The 23,314-nt window shown below is 27.3% G+C and overlaps 1 protein-coding gene and 1 long non-coding RNA gene across 2 annotated transcripts; one reads left to right on the top strand and one right to left on the bottom strand.

Annotated features, from left to right (window-relative positions):
• Positions 1 to 8,602: 8,602 nt before the first annotated feature.
• On the bottom strand, positions 8,603 to 9,177 carry LOC125877187 (uncharacterized). The gene is made up of 2 exons (XR_007447585.1): positions 9,109 to 9,177; positions 8,603 to 8,783 (listed from the first exon to the last, which is right to left on the bottom strand). It is a non-coding gene; the product is annotated as an uncharacterized LOC125877187 (long non-coding RNA).
• Positions 9,178 to 19,777: 10,600 nt separating this feature from the next.
• LOC125876722 (transcription factor bHLH120-like) lies at positions 19,778 to 22,250 on the top strand. The gene is made up of 3 exons (XM_049557950.1): positions 19,778 to 20,177; positions 20,713 to 21,006; positions 22,032 to 22,250. Exons 1-3 carry the CDS (start codon positions 19,857 to 19,859, stop codon positions 22,092 to 22,094), a joined length of 678 nt encoding a protein of 225 aa, XP_049413907.1. The 5' UTR covers positions 19,778 to 19,856; the 3' UTR covers positions 22,095 to 22,250.
• The last annotated feature ends 1,064 nt before the right edge of the window (positions 22,251 to 23,314 follow it).

Raw genomic sequence — 23,314 nt, forward strand, 5'->3', positions numbered from 1 at the left:
CAAAAACTTTGTAACCAAATACTCTCAAATGGTCATAGGAAACATCCTTTCCATAACAAACACTATTTGGTACATCACTTTGCAAGGCAACAACAGGAGATATATTAATAACATGTGCAGCGGTCAATAAATCCTCACCCCAAAATGAGTTCAGCAACTTTGCTTCAGAAAGCAAACATCTAACTCTTTCCATCAAGGTCTTATTCATCCTCTCAGCCAAACCATTAAGCTGAGGAGTCTTATGAGGAGTCTTCTGGTATCTAATACCTTGATGCTTGCAGTATTCATTAAATGGTCCATAATATTCACCACAATTATCAGTACGAATACATTTCAGTTTCTTTTCAGTTTCTCTTTCAACTGAAACTGCTTGAAGACACCTAACACTTGGTCTTTAGTCTTCAAGACATAAACCCAAATTTTTCTCGAGCAGTCGTTAATAAAAGTGACAAAGTATATTGCACCACCTAATGTCCTTGTCTTCATTGGACCACATAAATCAGAGTACACCAATTCAAGCAACTCTGTCTTTCTTGAAGAAGGGTAGAAATTAAAGGAAACTCTATTTTGTTTACCAGCCAAGTAGTGCTCACACTTTTCTAATTTAGCACTTTTGAAATTTGACAATAATTTCTTCTTGGCTAGAACATTAAGTCATTTCTCGCTGATGTGGCTAAGCCTGTTGTGCCATAACGTTCAAAAGTTATCGCTCTCAACCGCATTTACCATATCAACACAAGTAGAGGCCATAGTCCGGTATAGACCACGACGTTTGTTACCACGAGCCACAACCAATGAACCCTTAATGAGTTTCCATTTTCCATCACCGTTGGTATTAACATATCCTTCATCATCCAAAACACCAATAGAAATCAGGTGCAGACAAACATCAGGAGCATGTTTCACATTGTTTAAAAATAGTTTAGTTCCAACACTAGTTTCCAAACAAATTGTACCAATACCAACCACCCTAGAAATAGTCTCATTACCCATACTAAAGGTTCCAAAATCACCAAGAGTATAGGACGAGAAAAAATCCTTCATTGATGTCATGTGAGATGCGGCACCAGTGTCCACAACCCAGTTTGACTCATCACATGCAATATTTATCATATCTGCATCAAGGACGGTAATAAGATCTTCGGTGGTGACGGTGGCTAGGCAATTTTCATTGTCATCTTCTTTAGTTTCCTCTTTATTTTTGTTCTCCCTCTTTAACTTCTTGCAGAACTTCTTTGTGTACCCTTTCATGCCACAATGATAGCACTCAATATCCTTAAGTATGCCTCTGGATTTGCCCCTACTTTTCTCTCTATTCTGAGAACCACGAGTTTTGTTTCTCCCCCTGGAGCCAGTTATCAAGACATCCGACGAAGAAGAACCTTGAAATTTTCTTCTCATCTCTTCGTTCAAGACACTACTCTTGGCAGAATCTATTGGGATCACACTATTCGGAGCAGAATTTGACAATAAAGTTCTTAATGTTTTCCAAGAGTCTGGTAGGGAACCAAGTAAAAGCAAGCCTTGAATTTCTTCTTCAAATTTAATGCCCATAGCAAATAACTAGTTCATAATCCCCTGAAAATTATTCAGATGATCTGTCATCGGAGAACCATCATGATACTTTAAACCCAACATCTGCTTTATTAAGAACATTTTATTGTTGCCAGTTTTCCAAGCATACAAACTTTCAAGATGCTCCCATAGGGTTCGAGCATGTGTCTCCCCAGAAATATAGTTCAATACATTATCGTCAACCCATTGCCTAATGAATCCACAAATCTGTCTATGCAACAAATTTCACTCTTCATCTGTTTTATTATTAGGCTTTACAGTAGTAAAGACTGGTTGATAAAAATTCTTGACATAAAACAGATCTTCCATTTTCCCCTTCCAAATGGCATAATTAACACCATTTAAATTAACCATTCTACTTGTGTTGGCTTCCATCATTTCCCCCAAAAAAATATAGTTATTGTAAACCAAAGTAAATCTTTTCTGATATAGAAGTTCAGACTGTGTTGCAACCATAGAGCATACTCAGATAAAACCTTAGCTCTGATACCAGTTTGTTAGAAAAATACGGACTAACACAAAAATATATATAGTCAAATGATATAAATAAAATGGGAAAATAATGACACCAAGAATTTTACGTGGAAACCCTTCTAAATAAGGGAAAATCCATGGGCCAAGAGGAGTAACTGATATCATTACAGTAAGGAATTTTACACCGTGTAGTCACGAATACAATACTCAAAGTGACAAATACACACTCAAAAGGAATAACACTCTTTTGATTTTCCACCTTACTAAAAATATCGCTCACACTCTATTTTTCTTGACAGACTATTTTCTTGTATAGTCTATGGAAACCTCACAACTCTCTATATTTTTCATTCTCTGTGAATTGCTATCTTACAAATGAGCTAATAAGCTCCTTTTATAGAAGAAATTTGCAACAAAAAATTTCAACACCATACACAATATGTCAAAGTTGTACCACTGAAAGTTTATAATTGTAGTGTTTCTCAACATTTGCTGCCACTGCAATTTGCCAACCATTGACAATTGCATGCAGCAATTGTTGAAGTCAATGATGGAATAATGGGGTTGGACCCCACATTGGAGAGATTGGTGAGGAAGAAGAGAAAAGTGAGACGAAGAGAACATTCTGGAATGGAAAAGAAACAAGAGGTTGTCGTTTGCTCTAATTCATTTTACCCTTGAATAATGGGTATATTTATAGATTTGCCCTTGGTCGTCCTAAACTTCATGTTTCTATATAATAGAAACTAGATGGTTTTTGCAACAATTTAAATTATGATATAGTTTTATTGTGTTTGATTAGACATTCACAATTTAATATCCGGAGAAGGGCTAAAACTACCCTTGAACTATAGGAAAAGGTCTAAAAATACCCTTTCATTCACCTTTTTGTCTCACTTATACCCTTACATTCACCTTTTTGACTAACTTATACCTCTATGACTAACAACCAAAGTTTATTTTGTTTTATTTTTTTAAAAAAATTATTATTTGTCATTTTCTTATTAAATAAAATAAAAATCTCATCTCTATTAAAAAAAAAATTCATAATCTATTCAAATAAAAAAAATATATACCTCTTCAAGGCCCCAATTTTTTTAAACAAAAAATCTAGTAATTTTTATATTTGCTCTAAAAAAATTTAAGAAGTTTATTTTAAATAATTAATATATTATAAGAGTATTAATAGTGCCACAATATCTATCTTCCTTTTAAAAAAAATTAAAATTGGTAACTTAATTTTTTTGCTAATCTGTGATAAATACTTTTCAAAGAAAAAGTTCCACAAACAATTTTACTTAAAAATCAACTCATTAAAACAAAGAAAAAAAAACAGATGGAAGATCATAGCCATAGGAAAATTTAAGTAGGAGAATAGAGAAAAATGTGTGTAATGTATTTATGGATAAGATAATATATTGTTATGATTATGACATAATAAATTTGTTTATAAAATATTAATCATCTATGTCATGTTTAGAATCTTGATTTAATTAATTAAATATTAGTTGTTAATTTTTTTTTTATGTCATGAGTCTTCAATCTAAGTAAGAATTTGAGGAAATGGAGAGGAGATGGATCTAAAATTAAATAAATAAATAAAAAACTACAATTTTTTTTATATTAAAAAAATGGGGTCTTGAAGAGGTATATTGCTTTAGTTTGGATAAATAATGAGAAATAAACTAATTGAGGTGGGCTCTTTATATTATCCAATAGGAGAATGACACATAATAAATATTTTTTAAAAAATAAAGAATAAAGAGAGAATTGTTAGTTTCAAGGGTATAAGTGAGTCAAAAAGATGAATGAAATGTATTTTTAGACCAAAAGATGGATGAAGGGTATTTTTAAACCTTTTTCAATAGTTTAGGAGTATTTTTGGCCCTTTTCCGTTTAATATCCTTGTTCAAGGCTTATCAATCATATATAATAAGGAGCATGGGCGGCTCTAATAAATCGGTGGCCTAAAGCCAAATTTGAATCGAGGCCTTAAATTCAAATATATTTTTTTTATGAAGTTTATTATAGCCAATTATTTAATCTTTCTTGAGACATAGTACTCATAATTTATCAAACTTCTATTACTTCTTTGCTCTTTTATGAGAAGTTTATATTTTCTACAACTAATACTCCATATTTAATATATATATATATATATATGTATGTATAACATATATTTTTTTTTAAATGAGGCCCCTCAAATTTTGTACCTAAGGCGGTTGTTTTTTTTCCAAAGGTGTAGAGCCGCCACTGATAAGGAGGCAATCAAATATTTATTTCATAGATGTTGAAAGTGCACAACAAAAAATCTACTTGTAAAGCACACTTGTCACTATTCTTTAAGTACTGGTCATTTAATCTATGCTACATAGTTGAAAAATAATACATCATTAAGTAACTGACACTACTACAAAAGCGAATTTTGTTACAATCCCAATGAAAATTCAAGAAATATTGGAATAAATAATGAAAGAGGATGTAATTGTACTCCACAAGATGTGTGTGCTTAACTTTTGTAGTAGTAAAACTCTCCAAACAGGCCTTGAACAACCACTTTCATCTTCCGTTGCTTGAGTTCAAACTCATCATAGAAGACCTTATTTTCTTCATCATTTTCAAAGCAATTGGAAAATTTCATGTAAAAATATATAGTTCTATTAGTATTATAAATTAATAATTATTTAAAAGTACAAATATATCTAAGATAATTTAGTGAAATATGCTTTGCTTATTGCATCAAAAATTTTGATGTTGTCTTTTCAAACTGCACCATAAAAATGTGAGTTTTAGATGCGATAATTGTTTCTTTTACGTAACTGGTTTCAAAGATAAGAAATATATATGACATACATTGTACTTCATCTATGATAATTTTTGTTACATGAATTCAATAAATATTATACATAATTTAGTAAGATACAAATTTTATTGTATTCATTATACTTTATGTATAGTAAAAAAAATTTTTATGTGAATTCAATAAATATGATGCATAATTTAGTAAGATATTAATAAAAATTGACCTTTATTGAATCTCAAAACACTCTTTAAATTAATACATATTAATTTATCTATTAAATATTAGATCTACAAAATAATAATATTTAATGGTTCCACCTATACTAATTTTGTGAGGTTTTACTTTTTTTGTTTTTTTTTTTCTCAAAGAACGACGTGAAGGCCACAAAATATTAATACGACATTAACAAACTTCACAACATCAACTCCAATAAAAATACAAATAAATCGCACCTTCAACTTTATATTTTTTTGCATAATTGAAATAATAGCAATAAAATAAACATGTGCATACCAACACTTATTTTCAATTCTAAGACGACAGACATGTACATTATAAACGTTTTCATTTCAACCATGTGCAGAGGAAGAAAATTACATATAGAATTGTGCATGCAGATTAAGCTCTTACCTGTTACCAGGTACCATATATCAAATGTTTTATAACATAGAGTAAGAAATCTGTAGCTTTATTGATATCAAATGATACTTTGGTAATGAATGAAAAGCTAAATGCAAGTGCAGATAAAGAGTCAACAATATACATCTATTATATATCTATAAACAAATTACAGCAAATAACTTTTTTGCTTTTGTTTTCTCCTTACCTCAGTCTTGGAGAGGCAGATACACATATCGCATACGTTGACAGATTTAAATCCAAAGTTTCTTTGTCAATTTCATTTCATTAGAAGAAAATTAGGGTGGCTATGTAAATTCAACTTTATGTCTCTGCAATCAAAATAATTCCCCATTATGTGTAATCCTTGGAAAATTTTCAATAATATTCACTGTCAACATTCTCTTACAAGAAAAATGTATGATACAGATTGCATTTTGAAATGACCAATAACAAATAAATAGACTTTCTTATATAATGTCATGGAATTTGATTCTTCATAAGGCAGATAACCAGACCTAAATACAAAAAGATATTACATCATTAGCAATAAGCAATACAAAAATGAAAGTTATTGATCTGATCAGAATATGAAATAAAATAACTTATAGGACAAACTAATGAGCACCTTTGGGCGGGTCACATGATTTGGTATTCCACAAGTTGTAAGTAGTAGTCCATCTTCATTAAAAAATGAACGTCAATGAACTTAATATACATTAAGATACAATGATGTAGTTAGTATTAGCAATTTATACAGAAGTGTTGATACTTGATAGATCAGATTAAGCAAAAAACGACTTTGTAAGAAATAAGAAGTTTTCATAGGTGAACTTGTTGAGACAACATACTCAATCCAATATAATAGTTTCAAATATACTTAGGAGTGCATCTCACTGACAGTCCACCAAACATATACATGCCAACATGATGAAAACTACCATTACTTTGAGCAAAAAAATGAATGTCAACTTTGATTTTTTATTTTTTATTTTTAAAAAAATGCAATTACTTCTTAACATATAAATTTGAAACTAAAATTCCACATTCAAATCCCCCTTTTGTACCTTTGCATCTACTGAATGCCTTAATGAAATCTCACTTCATCAAAAAAATAATAATTACATATTCAACTTATATTAATTTAAGCAATCATATTTTCGTGATCATGTTGAAATAAATTCAAGCTTTACACTTGTGAAATAACAATATTTGTTAATCATAGCAAAGCCTACAACGCCACACTGACAATACAAACATATCAAGCCAATTAGTCAAGCTAAAATTACTATCTAAGATTCATGATCCATCTGTATTATAACATGGTCAAAATTTCAACTATCTTGGCTGAAAGAGTCAAGTCAGATTCAAGAAACAAAATCGAAATACATAGTGAACAAAAAACTCCATCACACTTACTAATAGTGGTTAAGTTATGCGGACTCTTCAATTTTAATTGTGCAGCAGTGTTAGATTGTCCAAAATACAATATTTTTAGAAAATTAAGTGCACACCCATTTAACATCTATAAAGATTCCAAGTAACATATGATTATGATACTTGAAAACTTGAATAACTAAGAAATGTCTGAACTATGACAGAATGTTATAACATTACAAACGTAAAGTTTGAAACCGCATCAATCACCTTTGGTAGGTCCGTTAACAACTACTTATAAAATGCATGTTCAACAATTTCAAGTTTCAAAGACATTTGACAATTAAACTATGGTGAATAAAGCTTTGGGTTATATTTCACTTAAGACACATCCTGCTTTATTTATACTGCAAAGAGAAATTTTTGTTATAGTGAAATCTTTAAAAAAAAAATCTGTACTTTTTTAAAGTATAGAGATTGCAAATAGCGCGCCTGGGCTATTTGCACTAATAAATATTACACTTGTGGTAGTGAGTTTTAATATAAATAAATATTTTCTACTAAAATTATTTTACAGTGATATGATTCAAGCATGTGAGCAAATACTATCATCTACGCCTGATTTTTCAATTATCTCAACACAAGGTACTTTAATGGAAGAGCAAGAGAAAAAAAACTCGCACGAATCACATAACTTGTTGCTTTGGGCCAAATAAATCCAAAATAAACTGAAAATCATAATAAATAGCACTAAGAATGTATGTAACAAACTGAGCTACCACAGTACTGAATGTTGTGTTTGGTAGCTGAATGGTCTCTGTTGGTGTATTGTATACCCCAATAAGTTGCATTATATATTTCAAAATTTTTGAAATGTAATAGTGAATTTTGTCATATGTATACCACTATGTTATAAATTATATCTGTACTAAATAGACAACAATAACAACATAGCCAATGTAATCACACGGGTGAAGTTTGAGGTACCAAAAATAGAACACCACACAAATTTTAATTAGTTTATATTGATTTGTTTTGCTTTTGTTTACGAAACATCTAATAAACAAATTGAATGTAAATGCACTTTACAAATAAAAAAATATATTTTATTCATTGAATGCAAATGCACTTTACAAATATTTAAACAGAACACAACTATTGCTAATTGTTAAACAATGGAGGCCAATTTGTCTACTTGTAATAAACTCTGTGATATGTCTATTTAGAAAAAGAATATTTTATGAATGTTGGAGGTGACGATCTAATTTGGGCCTTGAGAACACTGATTTCTCTACACTTTTAGTCTTATTTTGTGTTGATCTTCGTCTATAATTTATACTTATCTCTTTTAACTAATAATTAAAATTTAAATTATTGTATCATAATAAGACATACTTCAATTTCTAAGAAACTTATACCTGATTAGACATAAACTCGGAAAAAGAATAGAGTTAGAGGGCTTGTGAAAATGCCATCTCAACTCAACCAAAGAGCCAAATCCAAAAGGGGAAGAGGAGAGAGGAGTGATAGTATCCAAATTCCTATCACTCACTAAAGATGAGTTCTCTATTTGAAATAGACAGCCTCCACCCACTCTTCACCACCAAGGAATCTTTTCTTCTTCTTCTTTTTTTCATTTTCTTTTTACATATTTAAAAAATATTTTTCCTGGTTGCCTATCAACACCAAAATTGGTATTAATCAGACAAAAAGGTCTCGTCTTTTTATTTTCTCTGCTCATATATCAGTTGGTAACTCTCAGATTTATCTTTTCAAGAATACAAAAAGATTCAATCTTTTTGCAAGGTGGTAAGTCTTCTTATTATTATTATCTCTTCTTCAATTCTTCTCATGTAATTACCGGAAAAGCTTCAACAATAACCAGTTGCTTCCACCTCCGATGTCCACCAATGACGCCAAACCCTCAAAGATACCTCTACAACAATAAGAAATCAACAAATTGGAGATCAAACTCGAATCGACAGGCATTGCATCGTTGAGAACACCATTAAACTCTAGCTCTTCATCAGTACCTTTTTGGTGAATACTTTTAAAAATCCGTACATATAAATTGGGTATCAAAGAGAAAATAGGACTAAATAATCGATCTCTACGTACGCAAACAATTAAAAATACATATATAAATTGCGGTCTAGAAGTTGAGAAATACTCAATTTATGAAAAAAATATATATATGAAAGAAGAGAACTGAAGATAAAAAAAAATAAAAAATAAAAATCAGAAGAGAATAAGACACTTACCAGAGAAGATATGGAGACAACACTGAAGAGTGAGCAGTGATGGGAAAAGAGGAGGTCTCTTTATTTGTGTTTAAAGTGTAATTCTTGAAAATTTTGTTTTATAGTCACATATAGATATTATTTAGTAGTAAAAGACTCATTTACCCTTGGTTGTCCTTGGGCTTCTCTTTCTAGAAAATTCCTCTTTAGTGTGTGGATGATAGATATTATTTTGTAGTAAAAGAGTCTTTTACCCTTGGTCGTCCCACCTTTCACTCTTCTATATAATAGAAACTAGATATGAAATGCCCGTGCTATGCACGGGCCCAACGTGTATGATTTTAAGAGAATAATTACGATTTTTTTTCTTTTATAGTTTGATTATCATAAATAAATATTGTTGCTATACAATAAAAAGGGGTTAATCTATAAAAAAAAAAAAAAAGACTTCCTCGAAGGCATAATATTTCTCTAAATGGATGTGTAATGATTATACAATCACTGGTATTCATAAGTGTGTTGTCATAATAGCAAAAATTATAGACTTTCACTAATTTGTTAAGATCTATAAGAAGAGCAACTGTTCTAGGCTTAATCATGTTCAATAATTTTATCGGAATCATACACATGTTCTATCAATAAAGTCTTTCATCATGCTTATATAACCTAAACAATATACATAATAGGAAATATGTACTTGGAAAGTCTTTGTGAGTATTGTTCCAATTTGTTTGTATCTTACATATGTTTATAGAGGACTTCACTAATTTATTAAGATCTATAAGGATAGCAACTGCTCTAGGGTTATCATGTTCATTAATTTTGTTTGAATAGTAAGCATGTTACATCAATAAAGTCTATATATATATATATGCCTAAAAAATAGACATAATAGGAAGTACGTACTTGTATGGTCTTTGTGAGTATTGTCTCAATTTATGTATATTACATGTGTTCATAGTTGAAATTGAAGTAGGAACAAATTTGAGCCGATTTTTTTTTTTTTTTGCATTGCTCCGTATGTCATTGTTAGTCCTTAAGAGAATAAAGAAGTGATGTGCTTTGTCAGTCTCCTTTGTCACATGAAATAAACAAACGTACATTATTTGTAAAAAAAAGAACATACAATGATACATACAAATGCATTAAACATTATCCACCGTCCACTAAATTTTTAAAACTCTGCTATTTATTTATTCTAAATTAAATCATCTATGACATTCATACAAAGGACGGTTACATATTTAAATGACTAATTAACTCCTTTAGATCTTCCTACATTAAAGACATTTGTTCTCACGCTATTTGTTTTTATTTGTTTTAAACTTATAATAATAGCATTAATAGTATGAACAGTCCTAAACATATTCCTTAATACTATGATATTAAATAGATATATTTCTCGATAGATTTGCACTATTCTGTTAAAGTAACAATAGTGATTTTCTAAAGAAAAGTTAGAAATTATCCATTTCACTGAAAATAAATAATTTAGTAAGAACAAAAAGTAAAAGAGAAAAAAAGGGTGAGAAAAGAAAAAGGAACTTACTTGGTGAGAGAGTAGAGAAAACTTAAGTTGGGAGTGAAATGAGGGTTGAGCTAAGGATATATTTATTTGTGTTAAAAGTAACTTCTAGAGAAATCATATCAAACTTGTGTGTGGTTTCTAGAAAATTCATAACTTGTAATATAATTTATAATAACATGTGAAGGAAAATATGGCCACATGTATATAGTACATAGATATTTTTGAATTTAAATTTTAGAATTAGAAAATAAAGCCATATATATACATATAGTACATATATTTAAAATTTTAAATCTTAAATTTTGATAATGTAGCCACCTATATGATTATTTTACGACTTATAGAATTTTTTATTAAAATAAATATGAAATATCAAATTTACCTTGATTATATGAAATACCAATATTGCCCTTAGTCATTCTAATGTTACCTTAATTTCCATACCAAACTTCACAAAAGTTTTCCAATTCGAAAGCAATGAAATAAATCTTGAAAATGATAAACTTTTGATATATGATTGGCTATAGATTAATGATTGTGTTGAATATATCAATTTACTGAAAGGAAAGTAAATATGATCAAGATGTTTTCTTCCATTAATACTTTATAAAAATATTTTTAATTTAAAATAAATCAGGCTTGAATTGTGTAAACTATTATAGTTTTTCAATTCTCATACAATCTTTATATATGAGCAAGTCATAGTTCATAAATAAAACATTAAAATATATTAAGTTGTCACATTGATCTATCACATATATCTATATTATTTTTATAAATAAATATTTATAATCATAAACTTTCAAATACGCATGATTATATAAAGATCAATTAATCAATAATAGTAATAACTAATTAATAATTTATATTTTGATTTTTAAAAAGCAGGTTACCATTTAAATAAAAATAGTCATTTTTAGTAAACATGATAAAATAGAGTAAATTTGGAGAAAAAATTGACATCATAAATGGAATAAAAATTTATACTAATATACTACCGAAATGAGACTAATTGTTACTCCATATATTTAAGAATAATTATGATTGAAAAATATGAAATCCACATTAAATGTCATAATATTGGGATACACTTGGCATTTTAGAAAAAAAGTTTGGATGTTTTTGTTTTGTATAATTATGACCAATTTTACTCTAATTTGTCGTGGTACTTTTTATGTTTTATTAAATAATGAAGTAAAATTTATAATTTAATAAATTACTCTTTATTCTTTCATCTCAAATCAATATACTACTCACTCAATTTCAATTTGTTTATCTTACATTTTTTTTTAGTTTATTTCTTAAAACATGTCTTTTTTTCTTTTTAGTAATTCTTTAATTTTAATTTTTTGCGTGACATTTTAATATCACAAAATTAAAGAGTATAATATATTTTTGATTCAAGACTATAAAATTGAAATGTCTTCTTTACTCCTTTTTAATAAATTTATGTCAAGTGAAAATAGAACAAACAAATAAAAACAAAAAGAGTATTTGTTTTTATCACACCAATTTCATTGTATTTTTATATTTATTGTATTAGAGAAAAAATAGTTTTATACTCACATTAGTTATATTATGAATTAAAGGGAAGGAGTAGCAACTCACAGAAAATATATATGATATTAAATGTTAATTTTTGAGAAAAACTCTTATGACAAGGGTGACCGCTGACAACCATTTGAAGTCATACTTGGGCCCACATTTTTAGACGGTACACAAGGCTTTTTCAACTTTTTCAATGGGTGGAAACCACGTGACCATTACAGTTTACTGTAACTTTAATGATTTTTTTCAGAAATTTAACATTTTTTCTGCATATTGTACAATTTCTTAAAGCTAAAATTTTTATTAATTTACAGAACTACCCTTGGTCGTCCTCTTCATCACATTTCTAATAGAAATAGAAATAGAAATATATATATCTATTATGTTATATTTTTGCTAAAACGGAATGTTGTGTCTAGTGTATATATTTATATATATAATAGCCTTTTATATGAAATTAATTGTTTTTCGTAAATATGATGAATATAAATTATTTATGAATTTGAGAAGGAATAACAAAATACAACAATTGAGTAGATTGGATGTTACACTACTTTAAGAAAAATAAAAATTGTACTCTATCTGATTTTTGAATGTTATTAACTTATTACTTTCTCCATTCCATATTAATTTAATTTTTAAGGTATTTTTCATTTTTTAAATTAAGTTAATTGTTCAGTTTTCAAGACAATCTTTCCTGTGTTTTTCCAATTTTATCCTTCATTAGTTAGTATTGAGATTAATGATTAATTAATATTTAGTTAATTTTAATTATAAATTTGACAATAATTAATAAGGATAAAAATGGAAAACTATATTCAATTTATATCTTAATCTATTTTTCTTAAAGGGTGTGAAACACCTCAAAAATTAAATTAATATGAAATGGAGGGAGTAGTACATTAAAAAAGTAAGAAAACTACTGTGATAACTTTGAAGAGAATAATGGGCCCTACATTTATAGAAGTCCATGTGATTTGTTTTACTCTTCCAATGTGTGGATAGCCATGTGGCCTCAAGAATATGCTAGAATTTGGGTGGTTTTTTTTGGAATTTCAGTACTTCCCATGCACGAAGTACAATTACTATTAAGCTATACATTTTGCTTATTTATGGATTTGCCCTTGGTCGTCCTCCTCTTCATGTTTCTATTTAATAGAAACTAGATTCTTAAGGCCCGTGATACGGGCCCAATATAATTGATTATTAATCGCTGTTTAACAAATATTAAAAAGGTACTTGTATGGCATTCTGATCAACAATAATTAATACTGATTCTCATTAAAAAAAATAGTATAAAAATATTAAAATAACCATCAAAGAATATAGTGCATCATTGCATTGAATGATGTTACTTCTTCCTTAATTAAATATCTTAATTATGAGTTTTGAATATGAAAAAAAATCTTAGTAGGGAGCACTATATCCGAATGGGCCCTATTTCGGCGCACATTAAAATTAATTGAACTCCAATATAAATATTGAATAGTGACTAAAAAATATTAAATTAAATTAACCCAATAATATTTTTAAGTATAATTGGTAATAACGATGGGTAGATTTATTTTTTAAGTTGTAAAACACTCAAGTCTAATATTTAATTTATTTAATTTTTACTATTAGGATTCGAAGTTAATTTGTCTGTTAGATTGAATTATATCTTATATAAAAATTACGAATCATTATGTATTATCATCTTGAAATCTATCCTATTCATTTCAATTAATCTATCATATTTTTCTTTAAAATCTATTAAAAAGTAATGTTCCTTTTCTTTTCTTAGTTCCAACTCCACATAACATATTTAAGATCACAAGATTAAAAGACAATTAATATATATCACATATTTTTAATTTAAAATCACAAGATTAAAAAATCTTTCTTAATTTCTTAAACTGCATTCTAATTCAAAATAGAACAAAACAGATTGAAATGAGAGATTAATATTTTTTATTTATCACTCACATAAAAATTTGAACTAAGAAGCATTTTTCATTATTACATGAAGTTCAATATATGTATATTTTATCTTAATGAACATAATTTTCTTAGCATGATACAATATATATTTCTATTCTCTTTTTTATGCACAATAAGTATATTTTTTTTAGCAGGAATAAGTATTTTTGTTATTTTGATCAGTTTAGTGAAAAACAATCTCAAAACATAAACACATTTTCTCTTTTTTTTTTAAAAAAAATCTATTCAAAATTAAATGTTAAATTAACATGATATTTTGATACATAGATCATTACATATCATATTGATTTCCTTGCCCAAATATTTTTATCTTATTCCAAAATTTATTCATAATTTTTGAAATTACTATTAGGCATTTGCTATTTTGTCATCTCTTTCTAGATATTAATCCATTTAAATTTATTTAATTCTCTAATTAATGTATTGATTTTTATGTGTTTTGATTCTTAACTTCTTATTTGAAACAAAAGAATAGCAATATTAAGTAAATAGAGTAAACAATCTACTATAATTAATTAAATTTTAATCTGCTTAATCTTAAAATTTAAATTATCTATCATCAAAATATTCTTTTCATCAATGTACGTAAATTGAACACGAAGAATACTTATTATTTCTCTTCAATGTTTGATTTGCCAAATTTTAAAACTATACTTTAATTTCATTTCACTTATCTATTTTTATTTTTTATTTTTATGCTCCCAAATTAAAATATTTTATTTTCATTTAATACATTTTAAATCATGTTTGTTTCTTTTTATATTTATTTTAGTGCAAAAAGTAAAGGTGTAAATGTAATATAAATTGAATTAAAATGGGTCCCATAACTAAAGGTGTTACTTGTGATATTTTTTGTGCTTTTCATGATATGTACTTCTCTAATTAATGTATTGATTTTCATGTGTTTCGATTCTTAACTTCTTATTTGAAATAAAAGAATAACAATATTAAGTAAATAGAGTAAAATTTACTGTAATTAATTAAATTTTAATCTGCTTAATCTTAAAATTTAAATTATTCTATCATTAAAATATTCTTTTCATCAATGTACGTAAATTGAACACGACAAATACTTATTATTTCTCTTCAATGTTGATTTGTAAAATTTTAAAACTATTTATTTTAAAATTTAGTGAGACTTTTAGTTTAATTTCATTTCATTTAATTTATCTATCCATTTTATTTATTAATTTTTATTTTTATGCTCCCAAATTAAAATATTTTATTTTCATTTAATACATTTAAATCATGTTTGTTTCCTTTTTATATTTATTTTAGTGCAAAAAGTAAAGGTGTTAATGTAATATAAATTGTATTAAAATGGGTCTCATTACTAAAGGTGTTACTTGTGATATTTTTTGTGCTTTTCATGATAGAAACTACACGTGGCCATCATAATTATAGCAACTTGGTTGGGTACGAGGGAAATTCAATAATTTTGCCGTAGAAAGTACAGTTGTTCTTAGCTAAAAATTCTGGTAAAATGACAAAAGTGCCCTTGGTCGTCCTCCTCTTCATGTTTCTGTATAATAGAAACTAGATTTATGGATCCGTGCTAGCACGGGCCCAATATATGTTACTTCATCTGTCGATTTTTATTGTCATGTTACGTTTTTCTAAAGTTAATTTGACTGATTTTCAAAGTTAAATTAGACTACAGTAATTCGATATTTTAAACAAAAAATTTAGATACTCAAAAACTATATGAAAAGTACTACAAATTCAAATTTTTTACATATCAATATGACAAAAAATACATCGTAAAATATTAATCAAAGTTATAACATTTGACTCTAAAAAATGAAACTTGATAATTAAAAGTGGATGAAGACAGTATTTTTTAGTTTTAATTTATGTGAAATAAATAGAATTTGAAAAGTCAATTAAATTTAAATATGATATTTAGATATTTTAAGTCGTTAACTATTGTAATTTATGAAACTATGACAATTAAAAGTGGACGAAGACAATATCTTTTAGTTTCAATTTATGTAACATAAATAAAATTTGAAAAATCAATTTAATTTTAATATAATATTTAGATATTTTAAGTCGTTAACTATTATAATTTATAGTACTTGTTTTATGTAAGTTTTAAATAATACTATGTTACTCTCTCTATTTTATTTATGTAGCACAAATAAAAAGAGAGTCTCAAAAAGGAGCAATCACACGTGTATGGAGTACAATGCAAGTGGGCCCACATATTCAGTAAAATTGTCTGGAAGCATTCAAAAGATGAGTACAAAAAAGTTAAAGAATAAAAATACATAGTATATACTAGCCCACAACTTTGCTGTGTGTTGGTCTCTAAAAGGCCAGTATAATTGAAGTCTGTCGAGTAATAGCGCCACATTTTGCTAATGGCTGAATTCAATGGTTTTGATTTTTAAATTAAATAAAATTATGTTATATAAATTTAATAAATAAATATATTAAAAATTTAAAATTTTGATCCGCATCTCGTGTTTCAAGATATGAACCTCCAACGATTCTTTTTAATTTACAACGTTCCCCTTGTTGAGATATTTGCATAAATCTTAATTATTGCCATTTTATAGGGTTCACTCCTGGAAGAAAATGATACTCTCGTGTAATTCACAATTCGAACCTAAAATTTTATTCTTTGCATCGAATATAGCTAGAATTTTGATTTCAAAGAATTTTTTCAACAAAAGATATAATGTTTTCGTAGTCTCATCACCTACTTTAATGGAAGCTCAATGATTTCCTTTTTAAAAAATGTGTGGAAATCAATGAGGGAAATAGAAGATAGGACCCAATATAGAAGTTATATAGCGCACTAGTTAAATTATTGCACTATATAAGTTCGTCTATTGTATGAAGCATGTCATATAGTATTATACCAGTTAGGTTTTTATTATAAATTTTCAAATATTTTTAACAAGTCATTTTTGTATGAAATTATGAGTGAAGGTTTGTGAACCATTTTATTTTTTCACATTATTTTAGTCACTTTTTTTTCCCACAAGCTCCATCATTTAGGTTTTGGACTCTTATTCAAGTTGTATATGTAAATGAATTATGGCAATGATCATGGTTTACATGTGAGAAAATTAATTTACCGTATTTTCAGTACTTATGCATTTTCTCTCTCATAAATTATTTTTTCATGTATGTCGTATACAAATTTTTTATATATATCATAGAAAAGAATCTTTCATTGTAGGCGTGGACAAGTATAGTGGTAAGACTCGTCGATTTTTTCCATTTTTGGTATTTTTTTTATTTGTGTGTATTGAATATCGAAATGAATTAATTCGAATCGAGTAAAAAGAAATTAAGTTTAAATTCAGCCTTTTTTTAATTTCATTGCTTCCATATGAATCTGATTAATGCAATATTTTTCTACTCGTAAACTATAGTACATCCAAAACCAAAAAATGAATTCAACAATGCAATGCAGTACAACACAAAGAAAGGACTGTTTCTCTATTTTGCAATGAGAATTTTGACGTAGTAATTTAGATTTTTTGAAGAGGTGTTTGGACATGTATTATAAAAATTATGATTGATTAATATATGCAATTTAGGATCATGATTTTATAATTCAAATTTTCTAAAAAAATAATAATCATGATTTGAGATTTCAATTGATGATTTCAAAAATAAATAATGTAAAACTTTGATTCAGAAATTTGTATTTTATATTTTAGAAAAGACTCATGCTCAGTGTGAAAGTGACTGTTCGTACCATGTGAAAGGATTATACTAAAGAATAATTATTGTTGACTAATGAATTTTTACAAATTTATGTGTATTTTAAAATAATCACAAATATTTATTTATAAAAAAAACATGAAGTGTGATTTATAAATATATGGTGTCTTATTTTATTCACATATCTTGTTTATGAATTATTGTTGGCGGAATGACCTGCACCAGGTGCAACTATCGTCAGTTGTATGAGGGGTTATTTCGCTGCCAAGTGCATATTATGGGACCACATTTCACTTTCTTTCATTTCCTTTTCTCATCTATTTTTTGCCCTATTTTTTTCTATACTTATTCTTTCTTTCTTCAAAACATTTTCTTGCATTTTTTTCTACTAGTACTTGTTAACTCTTAACATAATTTTATTTTTGTATGATATTTTTTTTGATTTTTTATTTAGTATTCGATATATGAATTAAAATACGATTATTTAAGATTTGCACTGTGTAGAGTTTTGTTCGAAGTGATATATTGCTCATCAAGAATTTTTCATACTCAAAGCTTGAACTTGAGATCTCTAGTTAAGCGAGAAACAACAACATCTTTTGTCCCATTATTTATTTGAGGAAAAATCAAAGTGGGTGTGTCGAAAAATTTAAATTTGCTTTTTTGGATAAGTTTTAAGGAATTGAAGAAAGTGAAACTACAAAATATTAGTATTTTAAAATCTTGTGTCTTAATTTCATAAAATGTTTTTTTTAAAAAATATTTTATAAATGATATATAGAAAATATGAGAACTTAGATAAAAAAAAATTTCATTTTTGTGTTCGCTTATAGAAGATCACACATTGATTTATTATAATTGAATTTTTCACTCTATTATTTACTATTAAATGGTCCGTAAACAATTCACCACTTTGATTCACATGAACTATATAAATACATATTAAAAAAGAGATTATGATAGATATTAGTCTTCTGGACTCTTGATTCATATTCATGTGTTTGTCTTTATAATAATTAAATTTTTTTGTATTTCTTTTCTAATTTAATTTATATTTTTATTTTGATAATGTCAGAAGTGCATTTTATGTTCATTTTTTTTTTTTGTATTTGTTAATTAATTATTATTGTTATATTATCATATTTTCTATTGAAAAGGACAAAATCGAATTGCCCAAACACATAACAAGAATTACGTTAGCAAATTTTAAATAGCATAAGAAGAAAATTTGGACTAAGGAGGAGAGAGATTAGAGAAAAAAAGGACCTTTAGGCCATCTTTCTTGCAAGTGGTACCCACAATACACTTGGCAAAGCACAAAAGCACCTCACACAAGTAGTCTGCCACCTAATATTTATGCCTCATAGAATTTTTTTTTTTTTTGCAATTGGCTCTATTTGTAAGTTGGATCCTTGTACTTGTGACTTTGTCAACTGAACCAAATGGAGCAAATATTTATCCGATGTGTGTGCATGTATTATACTCGTTTTACACATGAAATTTCACGTCATTTTTAATGACACATATTATTATTATTTTAATGACACACATTAGAAATTAAATATTTAAAAATAAATAATATTCTATAAAAAAAGATGCAATTTACTCATTGACAAATGGAACCAAGTACATAGTCTATAAATCATTTCACTAAAGAAAATTTAAAAGTTAAATTCTTTCTAATATAGAAATGTGATATTCTTTAAGAAAATTTTAATAGTTTAGCGAGTTGGCTACTTAAATTTTCCACCTTATAATCCTCCATTATTCCTTTTAATACAACCTTTGAAATTCAAGAGATTTATGAAAATCTTGATTTTCTTTTCTTTTATCCTTTTCTATGAGCTTTTACCTTTTTTTACTTTCGTACTGATTCAAACTCACAACCTTAAGTTAGCAATTTAGGACACCCCACCCCAAACCCCCACAATCCCCTCTTATCATGAAAATCTCAGTTAGTTCATCCAATTATAAATAAAACACCAATAAGCACAAATAAAAAAGAAGTCATCTTGATCATAAGAAAAGAATAATGGATGATTTGGAATTAGACTTTGGCCAATTAGATCACTTATTGGACTTTTTTTCTCCTCCTCCTCCTTCTCCTTGTTCTACTAGTACTTTTCATCAAAAACAAGATTCATCAATTATTTCATTACAAACACAAAACTCTAATGATGAAAAGAAGTCAATTATCACCACTACTATTATTGACTATGATCGAATTCAAGATCCCCCTAAAGAGAAAGAGAAGAAGAATATCCTACGCAAAGATGTTGAAAAACAAAGAAGGCGCGATATGGCTAAGCTTTACCAACGTTTGCGCCTTCTTATTCCTTCCAAGTATCTTATGGTATGTCTAACAACAATATTTACATTTAGACGAGTGGTTTGGTATGAAGAAAGATATTTTTCACGAAAAAAAATATATCTAGCAATAATAAAATGTCAGATTTACGATGTACTAGCTTATATTTTTTTATTAAAAAAATCCTAAAAAATTGTTTTCATTCGTACCAAATGGATTCATGATAGTAAATGTGTTATAATTATGATGTTCCTAATCAAAAATGGATTAATATATAGTCGAACCATATTGTTGTAAATGTACGTGTGTATAATTTTTCTGGATTAAGTTAGGCTTGTGGTCCATTTCTTACCATGATATCATAGCTAGGTTAATTGATCTATCTCAGTTCTTTATTTACCTGATGGTGAGTCTCATATTATATTATCCACGCTACAGATATTCAATTTTACATATAAGCTAGAGGATATATTGTTAGAGTTTCTATTTGATGCGAGGTCTTAGCCAATTCTCATTCAAGAATTAGGTTTTATGGTAAACCTTATAGTATAAATCTAATTTTTTTTTTATGATGATATAGGGAAAGAGAGCTATATCTGATCATCTAGAAGAGATTGTGGATTATGTAAAAGACTTGAAGGAGAACATAAAGGATTTGGAAAGAAAAAGAGAAAAGTTGAAAAATATTATTTATAGTGATGATGATGAAGATAAAATAATAGTGAAATTATGCAATGATCAAGTGGAAATTTCAATAAAGGGAGGGCTTTCTCTATCAAAAGTGCTTAAAGTTCTTATGAAAGAAGGACTTATGGTTAATAGTTGTGTTTCCTCAATAGTTGATCACAATCTTCATCACATTATTCAATCTAAGGTAAGTAAGTTACTTAATCTTCTCTTTACTCAATTTTCAACTCTGCGTGTACATTTTATTTTCCTTTCGAAAGAGAAACTAAGTGACAAAAATCAGCTCGATCAACTCAAATCAAGCGAGGGAATAAAATCTCAAAAATATTAATTTTGTGGAACAATAATTAGTAGTTTAACTAATTTGATGTTTAATCAAGAAAAATGGGAGGGGGGGGGGGGGATTGCCATAAATATATATTTCCTCTGTCCCTAATTACTTGTCCATTTTTCCTTTTATAGTTGTCCCTAATTACTTGTCCATTTTGACAATTCAAGAAAAGACAAATTTTTTTTATCCATTATACCCTCAATTGAATGATTAATTACTTTGAAAAATGTAGAACTTTTCATCCACTTCATAATTAATAGGGGTAAAATGGTAAACTCACTATGTCATTAATTATTTTTTTAATTGGTGTGTCAATTCAAAATAGACAAGTAATTAAGGATAGAGGGAGCATTGTAGTACGAATCAAATAAAAGAAAATAAATAAATGGTTAATCATAAGACTAAGAGGAAGAATCAAATGACTAGACTTTGTTTGACCTATACGGACTAAAAATAAGGCAGATTATTTGTTACTGCAAATATATAAATATTTTATTAGGGTAAAAGTTTTATATACCCAAATATTACTTCTTCTATTTCAGTTTGAATGATACTACATTTTTATTAGTTTATTTAAAAGTAATGACATATTTTTATATTATAAAATAAAATAAATTTTAGACTACTAATTTTTCCTTGGGTGAATAAACCTTTGTAGATACATAAATGTTGTTGCAGGTTTATGGTCATAAACTTCAAAAATTTATAGATACATAAATATTATGATATTTGTGAGACCACAAAAAAAAAGGTTTAAAATTTTTTATTAATAAATTTAATCTTAAAATAAACTAGGTTGTATAAATTAAATTAAAAACAAGGTTGATTTTATGTATAGTGAAAGTACTGAACATATATATTTGGAACTTATTTATGTGCAGGTGAATACAAGAGGGGATTTTGATCTTACAATGCTACAATCCAAGTTGATGAGTTTATCGTAGGCATAGTTTTCGATTTTTTTTTATTTTTTGAATTTGGCACCTTTTTGTTCGGCACATATTTAAATTATTGTTCATTCTAATTTTCTTTTTGAACTTGATAATTTTAAAACTTTTACCATGTGAACGTTGGCATGTCTGAGTGTGAATACACTTTCTTTTAAGCATGTGAGAAAGAAATACAAAATAGTAACAGTTTTTATTTTAGATTTTTAATTGCAACATAATCATATACGTAAAATGGTTTATTTGTTTCAAATTGTGTGACTTCTTACTTCTTCTTAATAAATATATCACACATATTTTATTCCAACTTTAAATTTTTGTATTTCTTATTTAGGTGCAACATGTTATTTGTTTCAATGGTGTATTTCTTCTTTTTCGATTCAAATATCTTTAAATACGTAAATTGTTTTAGCCAAAATAATAAATTCCATCATCTTTAACCACATAAACAATTTTAGCCAAAATAATTAAAAAAATTAATTGTGTATTTCTTTTTTTAGACTAACTTTTTTTAATGGCCTAAATAATGCAATTTCAAACAGATTCTTTAACAAATTTATCACAAAAAATGATTTAAAAAATAATGTATTTTATAACATAAAAGAGATGTTTAAATATTAAAAAGAATATCATATGAACAGAAAATGTTCATGTGACACTGAATGTAACATACCCTTTTGGAGAGACCATTTAAGGAGTGAACATTCGACATAAGATGCCAAAGTTTAGTAAAGTCTAGAATTATTAAGACTTTATCTTATAAATTGTGAATTATTTTTATTTTTTTTTCCTCCTGTGTTCCTCTATCGTTTCAATTATTGTTTTTTGAGTGGATCGTAATAGACTTGTCAATTTCATATTTGTTCTATCTTTTCACTTTAAAACAGAGTGTTTAATTTATACTATTCAATATTTTAAAGAAAAAACTCTAATAAGCATGAATTGATGACAAAAAACATGACCCTCAAGCATAATCGAAAAAAAATTTAATCAGAGATCTCGGGTTTGAGTCTTGAATATGAAAATATTGTGATAGAGCGTGCTTTCTTCTGAATGAGGCCTTATGTGACACGAATTCAGTATAATTGAACTAATACAAGTATCAAACATCGAATGGTTAAAAAAAAAAGAATGGATCTTTCACTTTGCAATTAGAGCAATCAATCTTGGTTAGATAGAAAACATTTTTTTCCACTTATGTACCTAACCCCTTGTCG

Source organism: Solanum stenotomum, chromosome 9, assembly GCF_019186545.1.
Source record: "Solanum stenotomum isolate F172 chromosome 9, ASM1918654v1, whole genome shotgun sequence".
NCBI classification, from domain to species: domain Eukaryota; kingdom Viridiplantae; phylum Streptophyta; class Magnoliopsida; order Solanales; family Solanaceae; genus Solanum; species Solanum stenotomum.